At 33.5% G+C, this 13,935-nt stretch overlaps 1 protein-coding gene across 1 annotated transcript in view; it reads left to right on the forward strand.

Moving 5' to 3' along the window:
• The window catches only part of Slf1 (SMC5-SMC6 complex localization factor 1), a 70,227-nt gene that overhangs the window by 30,529 nt on the left and 25,763 nt on the right, over positions 1–13,935 (forward strand). The window contains exons 7-14 of the mRNA XM_038324152.1: positions 1,017–1,163; positions 1,929–2,072; positions 4,337–4,468; positions 5,346–5,399; positions 6,090–6,248; positions 6,974–7,137; positions 9,449–9,577; positions 10,268–10,433. Coding sequence (XP_038180080.1) covers positions 1,017–1,163; positions 1,929–2,072; positions 4,337–4,468; positions 5,346–5,399; positions 6,090–6,248; positions 6,974–7,137; positions 9,449–9,577; positions 10,268–10,433 — 1,095 coding nt within the window. The remainder of the gene's footprint in view (positions 1–1,016; positions 1,164–1,928; positions 2,073–4,336; positions 4,469–5,345; positions 5,400–6,089; positions 6,249–6,973; positions 7,138–9,448; positions 9,578–10,267; positions 10,434–13,935) is intronic.

Raw genomic sequence — 13,935 nt, forward strand, 5'->3', positions numbered from 1 at the left:
TAAAATCTCAGTATGCTGATGTAGAACGAGCTTTTTAGAACTTTCTCATCTGTGAACAATCTGGTCATAAGCGGTCTAAAGTTAAACATGTACATTGAGTAAATAGAACAGAGTTTGAAACATATTAATTTACATTAACATGGAGAACAAGATACCAGAAATAAAAAAAAAAAAACCAAGGCTGAAGACTGCAGCTGCTGTGCCGTGTTTCACAGGCATGAGTTAAAAACAACAGCAACAGCACAGCCTCGTTGGCTCTCCCATAGCAAAACTAATGCTCATTTCACATTATGTGCAATATGTCTCTTTGTTAGTTTATCAGATCACTCTCTCAGTAGCTGTTAGTCTAAACTGAAACATTTGTATTCATGCTGGGAACAGTTTGGAAGTTTATAAAATTTGTAATTTCTTAAATAACATGACAAGTGTAACTAAAGGTTAAAATAGCCTTTTTGCTCCTACTCCTGAATACAGTGGCATTTGTGCCTTTAAGACTTTTTTCTATTAACATGTGTGCATGATTAGTAAGGCTTTTTGAATTGATGTATCTGAAATATGCATTCTAAATGAAGTATGAAGTTTTTACATACAGTAAGGAGTGTAAAATGATGAGGTTATCAAAATAGATTTTATTTTATTAAATATATAAAGAGATAATTGTTACAAAAGATAAGAAAATTATTAAAATAAAATTAGGAGGTTGTATATAAAATTAACGTCAAAATTTCTCATCTCTCAAAGAAAAGGGATTCTAATATACTCCTTACTCTGACTTAAATAAGCATGTTTACTAAGTATATCTGGTAACTTACTATTTATAAAATGTGGCAAACTAAAGCATATTTTTTTCTAGCCCTTTTGGCTTAACTAGAATGTATTAAAATTCATTTTACATTTTAAAATTAATCTTATGTGTGTTGTATAAAACCTGCTTTCCTGAAATTTTCTGTGTGACTTCCAGTAGTTGTGTTTAAGCTGTATTAACCCAGAGTATACTTAATTTTATAAATATGCAGAACAAAATGGAAAATCATGATGAAAGTGTTAATGGTAGATTTGTTCTGAGTGGACATCACAAAAAAGAAAACTTCAGAGACTGCAGAAAAGATGTGAAATCTCTTAAAAAGAGAAATACATTCAGAAGACATACACATGAGAATCAGGTAAATTTTCACAAATGTATTCATTAAATTTACTAGTACAATGTAAGTCATGAAATGTGAAGTACGTGTACAGAAGTGTTATAAGACATTTTGCAGTGTTTTTAAAGGAAGAAAAATGCCTCTTTATGAACTCATTGGTCAGGGAAAGAATCAGTCTCACCAATTTTTAAGCCACCTCTTGTCACTTCCTAATGATATCTTTTCCATCTTACCTGGAAGTATCCATTATTTTAGAACTTATTTTATTTTACCTTTTTTTTTTAAGTCTTGCTTGTTAATGAACATTTGTAGGTCACACTATTTATGGATGTTTTCCTCACCCATATGTTTTGTTCAGTTGTGTTGCATTTTTAAACTTCATCCATTTTTTGTTGTTGTTGTTCATGAGTATTTGGGTTTTGTTTGTTTGTGTTTGATTGATTGTTTTGAGATTATCAAACAGTTCTATGAACAGTGAGTATTCTCTTGTATGTCTTGGTACACATGTGTAAAAATTACTGTAGTTGAGAATGTATTTCTAGGAATGAAGATATTGTTATCAGGACAATGTGTTACCTGTTCTTCATGATTCTCAGCTGTTTTCCTAAATGATTTTTGCTAATGGATACAGGTGTGTGGGTGAGATTTTCCTGTGCGTAGAGCTTTATTGATAATTGTGTTAAACTTATGTTGTAAATTCCCCCACCCCACCCCCGTTTTTAGCTTATTTGGATTTTATAACATTTAATACATATTCTATTTTGTTTAATTGTGATCAAAATACAGAAAGAAACTAAGAAAAAAGTTAAAAATATCCAAAGGAGTTACATTTTAAGGAAAAAGAGCAAAAAAGAAGGTTATTGCAAAACTGATGATGAACATGACACAATAAGTAGTACTTTTAAAAAGCGTGTGCGTTACAGAGATAAGGTGGGTAATAGGATATATGTTTTGAAGTTTTCTTTATTATCAGGCAATGATTATTAAAGATGCTTGCTGTTTTAATTCTATATACTTTGGAAAACTCTTATGGGTTAATTTAAGTTCTAAGAGGTAATTACTAATAAGCCTGAACAGTAGAACATACAGTTTATAATTAATACAAGCTTCCATGTGTTTATTTGAAACTGAATGAGTGCGGGACTGGGAGGGACAGAAACTTCCATCCACATAACATTATACTTATGTATTTATATATACATTTATTATATAAATTAAAATATAGTTATTATAAGTCTACAGTAAAACTTTTTATATGAATATATAAGGAAATTAGGTTGTGATTCTCAAATTAAGTTGTTTTTTCATAATTAAAAAGGAAAAGAAAATATCTGAAAGAGGCAAATTTCTTTTTTAACATTTTTTAAAAATTTGAGATTGTAATACAAATAAATACAACATTTTTCTTTTTTCCCTCTGTACCCTTATGCATTCTCCTCCAAGTTCATGACCTCTTTTTTTTACTAATTGTTCACTAATAATCATGTATATACATGTATTTTCATGTGTGTATGTATGTGTATTCTAACTAACCTGTTCAGTCATATAATGTTACTTATTGCATATATGGTTTTCGAGCTGACCTGTTGACACTGGACAACCAATAGGTGTGTGTTTGCCTCGGGAAAAATGCCTCTTCCACTCCTGCCTTTCCTCAGTTGCCTAATGTTCTTTTTGTAGGATTGAGGCTTTATGGGCTTTTCCCCATCCACTTTGGCATTTCTGTTGGTGTCTTCCTTGTTTAGCTCGTGTTTAGACAGTCATATTACTGAAACTTTATTGGGTATAGCTTCTGATATTATTCGGAGACAGAGTCTTACATAAACTTCCTGACCCTCTTACTCTTAAAATCTTCCCGGCCTCTCTTCCAAGTTCCTGGAACCTTAGGTACTGAAAGTGTATATTCATTGGGACTGGGTTCCGCAACTCTGCATATTGATTACATACGGTTTTCTGTAATGGTTTCTTGTCTGTTGCTAAGAGAACTTTCCTTGATGTGGGGGGAAGACTACCCTCTGTCTGTGAGTATGAGAACAAATATAGATTGCTCTTAGGGATTATGCTCATTTAGTAAATTAGAAGTGTTGATTTCCCTCTAATAGCCCTGACTTCATTAGCACTAAGTAGATTTCATGTGTACCATGCACAAATTTCCTATTGTTGAGTGGTTCTTGACTCCAGTTAGAAAGCTGTTGGTTCCTGCCATGGTATGCATGCCACTACTGCCTCCTAAGATTATTGTGCCATGTGTTTATTGATGTGATTCATGGGCTTCGTGGCTGGATAGGACTCTTAGTTGCTTCCATCCTTTTGAAGCTTGCATAGAATTTCTGAAGTGTATGGTGTCTTCAGTAATAGGGATTTACCATCCACCTCTTGGAGGGTAACAGGGGCAATAGGAGTAGGCTGTATGTTTGGGGAAGGACAATAGGAGTAGGCTGTATGTTTGGGGAGTCCCCTGGACAGCCTTGGCCAACAACTCAGGTTTCTCATGTCTGGTATTGGGGATTTTTGTTTAGGTGTTCTTTGGCTCATGGTGGGAGCACCATTATTACTGAATCTTTTTAAAGTGGAAAATACCACTATAAACTACATCTGTATGTAATTCATATAATCTCTTCAAATACTAATATTGTTTCTAATTTTGTTCTTCTCTGGTGGAATACAAACCTTTTATGATAAAAAGATAACCTATTTCTAAAAATGTAACTTTATTTTATAATCCAAGTCAGAGCATATGTATATAGATTGAACATTTTAAATCCAAAAATCAAAAGCCTGAAATAGTTGAGAACAAGTGCTTCTTAGTGACACTGATGAAAACTTGTGATGTAAAGTCAAAAGTCCATGCCTTTGTGTTATGGGCCACGCAAAACAGACTAGGTAGACCTAAGTTGTGTATTAAAGTTACCTCCAGGCCATGTATATAAGAAGTATAAAGAACATCAATTAATTTTTTGTTTAGACTTTGGTTTTATGATGAGTTTAAATGAAAATTTTTTAAGGTACTAAAGATTTAGCTCAGTGGTCCAGCATTTGCCTGCCACGCACAGTGTCCTGACATCACTGTGTGGACTTTAAAAGCAAATAACGAAATCACAAAATGTAAGTGGGTTTTCTATAGTTTTGTATTTTTTGTGTGTGTTTTTTCATTGTGTTTAGTGCAGTATCTAAAGTTCTTTACTTGTATTCAGAAAGAAATGAAGAATTCTCTTAATGATTATGCCAATGAATCAAAAATCAAGGATGTCAAGGCAGATATGGATCTCACTGAAGTAAAAAATGCCTTAAAAAAGCAGATATACAGAGACATATATAGAGCTCAGGTAATGCTTTTCACACTAAAACTATTTCTTTCGTAAGATATAAGTGACTGGGAAGTACATTTGAATTCTGCTTGTTTTAATCCAGACACTTAGTGGTATTTAGAGAATGCTGTGTTGGTAGGTCCTTGAAGTCTGGCACTTCACGCTGGCTGGTTGCATTGCAGCCCTGTGTCTCTGCTGAGTTTAGGAAAGGGGCTTGAGGACAGGTGGTTTACGTTCTTCTTGTTAGAGCAGGAACCCTCTTAGTCTACCTTTACATTTCTAGTCGATTAACATTTGAATCTATAACTTTTTAGTAACAAAATTCAATGTATTTTATAGCTTCTCTAACAATTTGTATATTTCTTTGCTGTATTTTATTCTTTTCCATTGGCTTGCTTAATGAATACCTTTGTAGAACTTTCTTGAATCAGGATGTTATCTTTTATATTTGTTGCAGATACTTTTCATTATAACCTTTTCTAAAAATTTCAAGTACAGATAGTTTATAACAATTACAAGAAGTTTCTATGTGTTATTTTTAGAAAACATAAATTCATTTATTCCCTTTCGACTTTTATATAACATGTCCTCTGCATTTACATTTTTAATTATTAAAGTACTAAGGAGAGTAGACAACTTGAGACCTTTAAAGTAAAAATGGCCTGAAGTTATTTTAATTGAGAAGACAATAGAACTAGTCTGTTCATGAGAATACTATGACCCTAAAATGATGATAGTTACTAATTTGAGTCAGAATGAGTATCAGATTAATTATAGATATTAATGTGTTCCTGAATCTGTTTTCAATGTTTAGCCAAGATTTTGTGGTTTGTAAACTGAAACATATTTTTCAACTTAAATTGTTAAATCTAATTATATGGTTGTCATTTTGTAGGCTGTCCGGTACAACTGCATTAGAATCGATAAACAGCCTGTATACAATGTAGAGGTAAGGGGCTTGGAGTTAGATGGTGATTTGAGTAAAAAAAGAAGTATAATTTTTAGTTATTTTGGTTTAAGGTAATGTAATCAGAAATGTGGTGGGGAAGGTGGGGAAGGATTATTCTTTTGGGAAATTTTTCAACACAGCTGTCAATAGTGCTGAGAAAAAAATGTACCTAGTGCTCATTATAGGTGAACTATATACTTTTTTATATATCTTGACTTTAAAATTACTACTTTGGTGTTAAATTCTTGATCCAGTACTTCCAAAATATTTTCTATTATTTATCAACCATTCATTTTTTTAAATGGATTATTTTCTTCCATGTGCTCTTCAGAAAGGGTCCAGTTAAAAATTGACATCTTCAGATTTGTAAAGCAAACACTTCTCTCTAAGACTTTGTTTAAGAGGAACAGTTTATCTTACCACTTCAGGCAATGAAAAATAAGAAAGAAACAGAGAATGATACTTTTGCAAACCTTCTAGTTTTTGTTGTTGTTAGTTGGTTTTTTTGAGAGCCTTATGAAACACATTAATTGCTTGGGACTTAAAGGGTTCAAAAGCTGTGCAACCTGCCCTGTGGTAAGGACAGGAACCACCTGTTTGCAGATGAGGAAACGGAAGCTCTTTACTAATTCAAGACCTGATCTCAGACCTGAACTTTTCTTCCTTCAGACAGAATTTTTTTTTCCTTAGGGTAAAAACGCAGAGCTCCCCAGAGGGATATTAAACTTAATTGAAAGCCTCATAGAGGGACAGTTCTTTAAAGAAGCCATTGAAGAGCTGTCCTCCTTGCAAGCCCAGTATGTGCCCCCTGTGTGCCTTCTCCATGCCCTTCTAGAGAATGTTCTGCAGGTAAGGACACTAAGAATCATTTTTTTAAAAAATGCTAAAATGTGAATATTAATTGTAATTTTTCTTTAAATCTCATTTTACTAGAAAGTGCAGACCCATTGTTACGACTTTTTCTGTTTTTAACAATATTTACATACTACTCTGAATGACTTAGCCTATTAAAAAATGGTCAGAATATATTGTACAAAAACATTGTTCAATAAAAAAAGAAAAAAATGTTACCTTTTATCTGTGACTGTAAAGTGACAGAAATGTCAGATTATGGTATCATTTTGCTAAAATGCTTTTAGTAATTAATAGTCATTTTCTTTATGGTATACAGCTTAAGTGGATGTAATTAGTAGAAACAGTTAATTGTATCTATGGAGAAATGGTCTTCTTTCATATTCAGCAGGGTGCTGATTTTAATGCCATGGTAGGGATAAACTATGCTGTGGTAAAGCTGGATACCTGTAAGACTGGTATATGAAGAGTTTTCACCTTGGCATTCTTTAGAATGCCCCTTGAGATTCTTAATCTCACTATCATCCTATATGAAAATCCAGTATCTGCTACCCCTGATAATTAATGTTTCTGATGTGTGCATGTTCTTCCCTGGTATTTCAAACTGATGTAGTAGTCTAATCACAAGATTGGGCTGGAATTACTGTTCTAGATTTAAACTAAATTAACTGATGGAACTATTTTAGCTACAGTATTTTATTTTGTTTATTTTTAAATAATAGGATAACATAGATACATTTTCTGGTCGATACTTTCATATATTATCAGCTCTTCTTCATCTGCATCCTCCTTGGAAATCACCAGCCATGTTAAGATACTACTTAGAGTTATTTCAGTGCCCAACCTGTAGGAAAGGAGCCTGGTCTCTGGTAGAAGTGCTTATCAGGTAAGTTATTCTGCATATGAGGATGCATACATTTGTCTAATAGTTGTTTACTGTTTTTTTAGGAACTGATTTTAATAAAGTGTATGTGTACTTTTAGAAAAAATATGAATGCTTATGTTTTGTATTTTGTTGCCAAACTTATAAAAAGGACAAACTTTGCGGGCATACATACAGGCAAAATGTTGTATACATAATAAATAAATAAATCAAAAAATAGGACAAACTTTATATTGATTATGTTTGTCATTTTTAAAAAACTAAGTATACAAAATAGGATAATGCCACATTTTAAATTTTTTTCCAAAATTATGAATTTATATATTTTTGAAAGAAAAATTATTGAATATAAGCATCAAATTTTAGTCATAAAAAGCAGAAATATTAATCATGATATGCAATATCTAGCTTATGGGTTTATATTATTATAATTAGATATTTGAATTTTTAACAACACATACTGTTTTCCAGATCCGTCATTACATATGTCATCTCCCTAGGCCTTTCTTTGTTTTCTGGGTGTTTCCAAAACTTCCTGTTTTCTTTCCACTAGCTAAACTAGTTATGATTTATGATTTCTACTATAACTTTGGTAGTCTTCCTTTATTGGAAAGATTTTTTTCACTTATGTATCCACAAATGTCCTTCATATAAGAACAAAAAGACACTTGGGTAGCTAGGCAAAGTTAAGTTTCTTGAACACGAAACCAGGCTTTGTTGCAGAATAACTGGGATGAAGTATGTTATAAACACTTGAGTCAGCAAAGTGCATGCCACATGAGCATGAGAACCTGTGTTCAGTTCCCTGAACTTTTGTTTTAAAAAGCCGGTATGGCGACAGTATGCTTGTAATCCTAGCATTGGGCAGAGGCAGATCTGTCTCTGAGATGTGCTGCCATCGTTGAGTTCTGGGTTCATTAATAGCCCCTATTTTGCCAGATGTCCTTTAATCCCTGTACTTGGCAGTCTTGTAGCCTGGCCTACAAAGAGAGTTCCAGGACAGCCAGGGCTGTATAGAGGAACCCTGTCTTGGGGGGTGGGGAGGCTGGGGCTATTATTTAAAATATAAGGTAACAGGTCATTTAGGGAGATACCTGATATCAACCTCTGGTCTCCACATGCACACAAACATGTATGCATATAAGCAAACACACAAAGACAAGGAAACTGGAGACAGAAATGAAAAGCAACAGATACATTTTGATATTATCGATAAGAAAAATTGGAGTTAAATAATGAATACCATTGCTTAACTTTAGTCTCTGTAAGTCTTAGAATTTATTAGTGGTCTTTCTTTCTCTGTAAAAATAAACTGCAGGGCTGGAGAGATGGCTCAGGGGTTTAGACACTTTTTGCTCTTGTTGAGAACCCAGGTTCTATTCCCAATACCCAAATGGTGGCTCACAACCCTCTATACTTAAAATTTTAGGGGATCCAATACCCTTACCTTCTGACCTCTGCTGGTACCAGATGCACACAGTGCATAGGCATACATGCAGGCAGAAACATCTACATATAAATAAATTTACAAACTTGTTGATTTAACAATCATGTGTATGTGTGTATATATGTGTGTGTTTGTGCACTATAGAACTGTGCTAACAAACTCTTTCCTCATATGCTCAAGCCAAATTCAAGTGTGTAATAACATACAGCAATTGCCATGATTATACATGATTATGACAAGATAAAAATAATTTAATTTTGAAAACTCTTAACTATGAAGCTATTTACTCGTTTATTAATGTAGTGGAAATGAAAATAATCATGGGTAAGAAGTATACTATACTTAGTATTATAAACTGATATCATGGTGGATCAAAAGGACTTGATGAAATTCCTGTGTCTTGGTTCTAACCAGTGAAATGAAGTGAGCAAACAGAGTATTGACAGTTGCTAGATACTATATTGAAATAGAGAAACTAGATTTGTGTTAAGAACTAAATCTTAGCCGAGCAATGGTGGCATACACCTTTATTTTCAGCACTCAAGAGTGGGTAGATCTCTGTGAGTTCAAGGCCAACCTGGTCTACAGAATGAGTTCCAGGACAGCCAGGGTGATACAGAGAAATCCTGTCTTGAGAAACGGACAGTAAAACAACCCAACAGCAAGAAAAAAGAACTAAATCTTTTATATTTGACATGATTGAAATTTAAAGGAAGAAAATATTAAGAAAATTTTATTGAGCTTGCTCTAAAAATGTTAAAAGTTTTGTTAAAATTGTAAAGTAGTCTTTAAAAAGAAATATTTTGCCCACAATTTATTCAGTAACTTTCTTTTCATGAAATACACTGTTTGGTTCTTACTATTCAGGTCTTGCCTTTTCAATGAAGGTTTCTGTCATCAAATATCAGAAAATATTGGTTCTAAGGTGGTCCATCTTACATTGCTCAAGTTTTTCTTTCATTTACTTGAAAGTGAAGTACGGCATTTGAGTCAAAAGTAAGTGCTAATCACAAGAAATATTTGCCATAGTTCTGTTGTTTATAATTATATATGTATCTCTCTATAAGAAGTCTCCTACTTTGTGTTTCTGTATAGGTTTTGTTTCCGTTTTTAAATACATCCCAGTGGCAATGACAATTTGCTTACATTTTTTTTCTTTCTCTTCAGCTTATGGTTTTTTTTTACTTTTCATTTAGAAGAATATGTTTCAGGAATATATATGTAAGTTATAGGTGATATATATTCATAAATGTCCTGTATACATCACTGGTTTTTATTGAACTGAGACCATCTTTTCTGTTATAGGCACATTCATTTATATGTATCAATTCACACATGTGTGTATTTATGTGAGACACCAAAGAAAGGCTCAACCTGAGAAGCAGCCCTCAGTAATTATCCATCCACATTGTTTTTTGATACAGTATCTTTCATTGCCCTGTAGCTCATAGAATAGTGACCATTGAGCCCAAAGACCTGCTTGACTCAACTTTCTCAGCACTGGGACTATGACATACTCAGCCCATGAGACTATTTTTAATATTTTGTCCTTTATTATAACTGTGTTGTAATCTTTATATATTATCACCTTTCTTGAAAACGGGTGACATTCTTGTTCTAGCAAAATAGGTCTAATAACTGCTGTGATTACATTGAAAATTTACTTTTTGTTCTTATTTTTATTAGGTTGTGTGACTGGTCAAGTTCTCAAAATCTAAAGGTAACAGAAAAAGCAATTCTTCTTGAAATCTTTTGGTCAGGAAGTGAAACTTCAGGACTTTTGACAAAACCAGTAAATATGCTTTTGGAGTGGACTATCTATTCTCACAAGGAAAAATGCAAGTCTAATGATGTAAGTTGGATTACTTTACAAAAGAATATGATCTATGGAAAATTTAGTTTCCCCTCCTTATCTGTAGGTTTCACAAATATGGATTCACCCAGTTCATATAGAAATATTCAATACAGTATCCTCCCTACTAAACATGTCCAGACTGTCTTACCATTATTACTTCAGCAGTCTGGTATAGCAATCATGTCACATTTAGATTGTGTTAGTTATAGGTGATCTATATACGATCTGAAACAATGGGAGGATCATGCACATGCAGGCATCAGAGTACTGTGTAAGAATCTTGAGCATCCACAGATTAGGGATCTGTACATTTGAGACCTTGGTATGCCCTAGAAGGAATCCCAGGCATAGATGCTGAGGGATTTTGTCCTTTGCAATAGTTTATGTTTTTCTCTTCCTTTTATAGTTTGAACTCCTTGAACAAATTTGAACCCAAGTTTGTTACTCTGCTATGTAGTTTGTTTATGTGTATGGTAGCAATGCTTAGAAGACAGATTCTTCTTCACCTCTCATTGAGACATACTATCCAGGAATATTTACATGTCCAGAATTGTGAAGTCTGTAGTTATCATTCTAAATGTTTTATTTTTATACCTTTCATATATATGTATATGTGTGTATATCTATATATAAAGTATATAAGTATATATATAATATATATCTTAGACATTCCATTTTTATCGAAATTATTGTTTAAAGAACTAAACTATGCCATTTTGGATAGTACCACAATAGAAAGTTTTGCTTGTTTTTAAAATTTACTATATATTGATAACTTACTGAAACATTTCTTCATGAGTAGATTTTACTGGCATTGCAATTCGCAACACATAGATTAGAGTATATTATCTATTTTCAGAATATCCTGGAATATTAAGTATAATAAAACATTACTCTTTGCCTCAAAATAAATATAAATGAATATATAAATGCAAGCTGTGTTGTGTTAAAAATTGTTAGAGAATTAATGATACACCTGGAATAAAAGGCAACAGAAAATACACTGTAAGGTTTATATTCATAATGCAAATATGTCCTTTTAATGAATAAAGCTGTAAACCAAGTGGGAATTGGAAACCAATTATTAAATGGCAACCTGTGGGCTTTAAATGTTGAATCTATTCATTAAAGGTTATGAGAATTTAAAAATAAGTGTCATTATTCTCATCACTTAGACTGTTGTAGCTACTCTTGTAAACAGTATTATAGATTTTCTCATGTTTATTCCCTACTATTTCCTGTGAAATAGAGCTATTTTTCTTATGATATTGTGAGTAGGAATACTAAGCCACAAAACAAAATTAAATTTTCAGTTTTGCAAAAAGTTTGTATTTCTTTTTTTTTTTTTTTGGTTTTTCGAGACAGGGTTTCTCTGCAGCTTTTTTAGAGCCTGTCCTGGACCTAGCTCTTGTAGACCAGTCTGGCCTCGAACTCACAGAGATCCGCCTGCCTCTGCCTCCCGAGTGCTGGGATTAAAGGCGTGCGCCACCACCACCCGGCAAAAAGTTTATATTTCTTTATCTTCAAAACTCAGACACTGATCATCTTTATCACACTATTTTCTTGACTAAATTGGACTATTGTCCCTCTCTATTACTTCTAAATCCTACAAGTCATTCATTGTGTCATGTTGGCTAGGATGTATAGAGAAAGGTTTGCAGGCTTGTCCCTAATAAGGAAATGTCGATAGATGTTTAAAATACAGTATTTAGATATTCTATGTCAGTAGTTGTACAGATGAACATATATTAGTGTGTTTTAGCAGTGTATCTACTTTTTATATTGACATGCCTTCCTACCTGGTAGTTATGATGTCATAGCTAGCAATTGGACAATACATATGAGGACAGGAGGAGCATGCTTCTCTGAGTCTTAGTCAACAATTAAATGATATCCTCCTTTAGTGCACTGTGTAATTGTATAATCAGCTGAATCAGGCTAGATAACCTGACAAGGAGTGATATTGCAGGGAGGGCACTTGTTTGTTCCCATCTGCTCAGCCCCGAAATAATCACACAGAAATTGTATTAATTAAATCACTACTTGGCCCATTAGCTCTAGCTTCTTATTGGCTATTCTCTTACATATTAATTTAACCCATTTCTATTAATCTGTGTATCACCACTTGACAGTGGCTTACCGTCAAAGTTTCGGCATGTCTGACTCTGGCAGTTCCATGGCGTCTCTCTGACTCTGCCTCTTTTCTACCAGCATTCCGTTTAGTTTTTTCCACATAGCTCTGTTCTACCCTATCAGGCGATGCCAGTTTCTTTATTCATTAACCAATAAAAGTAACCGAGAGAAAAGGACCTCCCACACCAGAGTGATATCATTATAGTACTGTTATCTACCGTGGGTAGAGCAGGGAAATTGCAGAGTATTTTGTGTAGTGAGGGTATAACGAAGAAAACATAATATTGAGTGCATTGTAGTTAATGCCTTTTGCTAATGCCTTTTGCCTTTCAGAATAGTCTGCCTTTGGTTCTTTTTTATTACGTCGTTAGTTTTACACTTTTTAATTTTTTATTGTCTCATCTATCTTTAATATTTGGATCTTTTTCCTTTTTGTCTTTGTTTCTAATACTTGTATTTAGTAGGAATTACTTTTTGAGTACAACTTGACCTTCATTTCATATATTTAATACTTTAATTTAGGGTATGATTATTTTCTGGATAGTATTTTCTTTTGTTAAGTTTGAGTTCTCCTTTATATGTTGTACTAGGGACAAAACCCAGGATCTTCTTGTCTTGGTAAACAAAGAGTCTTACTACCAAGCAGTATCGCCAACCCTCAGGAGATATGTATTTTAAGATTTGCAAATGGATGGTGTCATGTTATTGTGAATGAGTTCTGTTTGTTTAGCTGTCCTTAATCTTATAATTTCTGATGTAAGTTATAGTGAAATGCTGTGGTTTTTCTGCTTTCTGGAATTTACTGCTAATTTTTTTTTTTGTCCCTGAAGGAATTTAGGTTGCAAGAACGTGTTTTTGTTATAGTTTATGATATTCTTGGTCACCTACTAGGTCAAGCTTAATCCACTCTGTAGGTTTTTTTTAATTTTTTTAATGCCATCCTATTTTTCATGTTGGCATGCCTTCCTAACTGGTAGTGAGGATGCCATAGCTAGCAGTTAGGCAGTACATTCTCTGGGGGCAGTAAACAGTAGTAGTTTGTTAAGGCAGAGGATGTTGGTGACGCACCAACATAAATCCAATTCTCTTTTTTGTTTTTTGTTATTTGGGGGTTTCTCTGCAGCTTTGGTGCCTGTACTGGGACTAGCTCTTATAGACCAGGCTGGCCTCGAACTCACAGAAATCCGCCTGCTTCTGCCTCCCTCCCAAGTGCTGAGATTAAAGGCGTGCGCCACCACTGCTCAGCTTGCCAATTCTTTTTTAAAGAATGAAATCCCATGTAGTCTCCAGTTTCTTTTAAATATTTCCTGCGATCTGTTTATTGCTGTTTGTTAAACTTATAGTACTTGTCATACATTTTTATAGA

The sequence above is a fragment of the Arvicola amphibius genome, chromosome 3 (assembly GCF_903992535.2).
Source record: "Arvicola amphibius chromosome 3, mArvAmp1.2, whole genome shotgun sequence".
Taxonomy (NCBI): Eukaryota; Metazoa; Chordata; class Mammalia; order Rodentia; family Cricetidae; genus Arvicola; species Arvicola amphibius.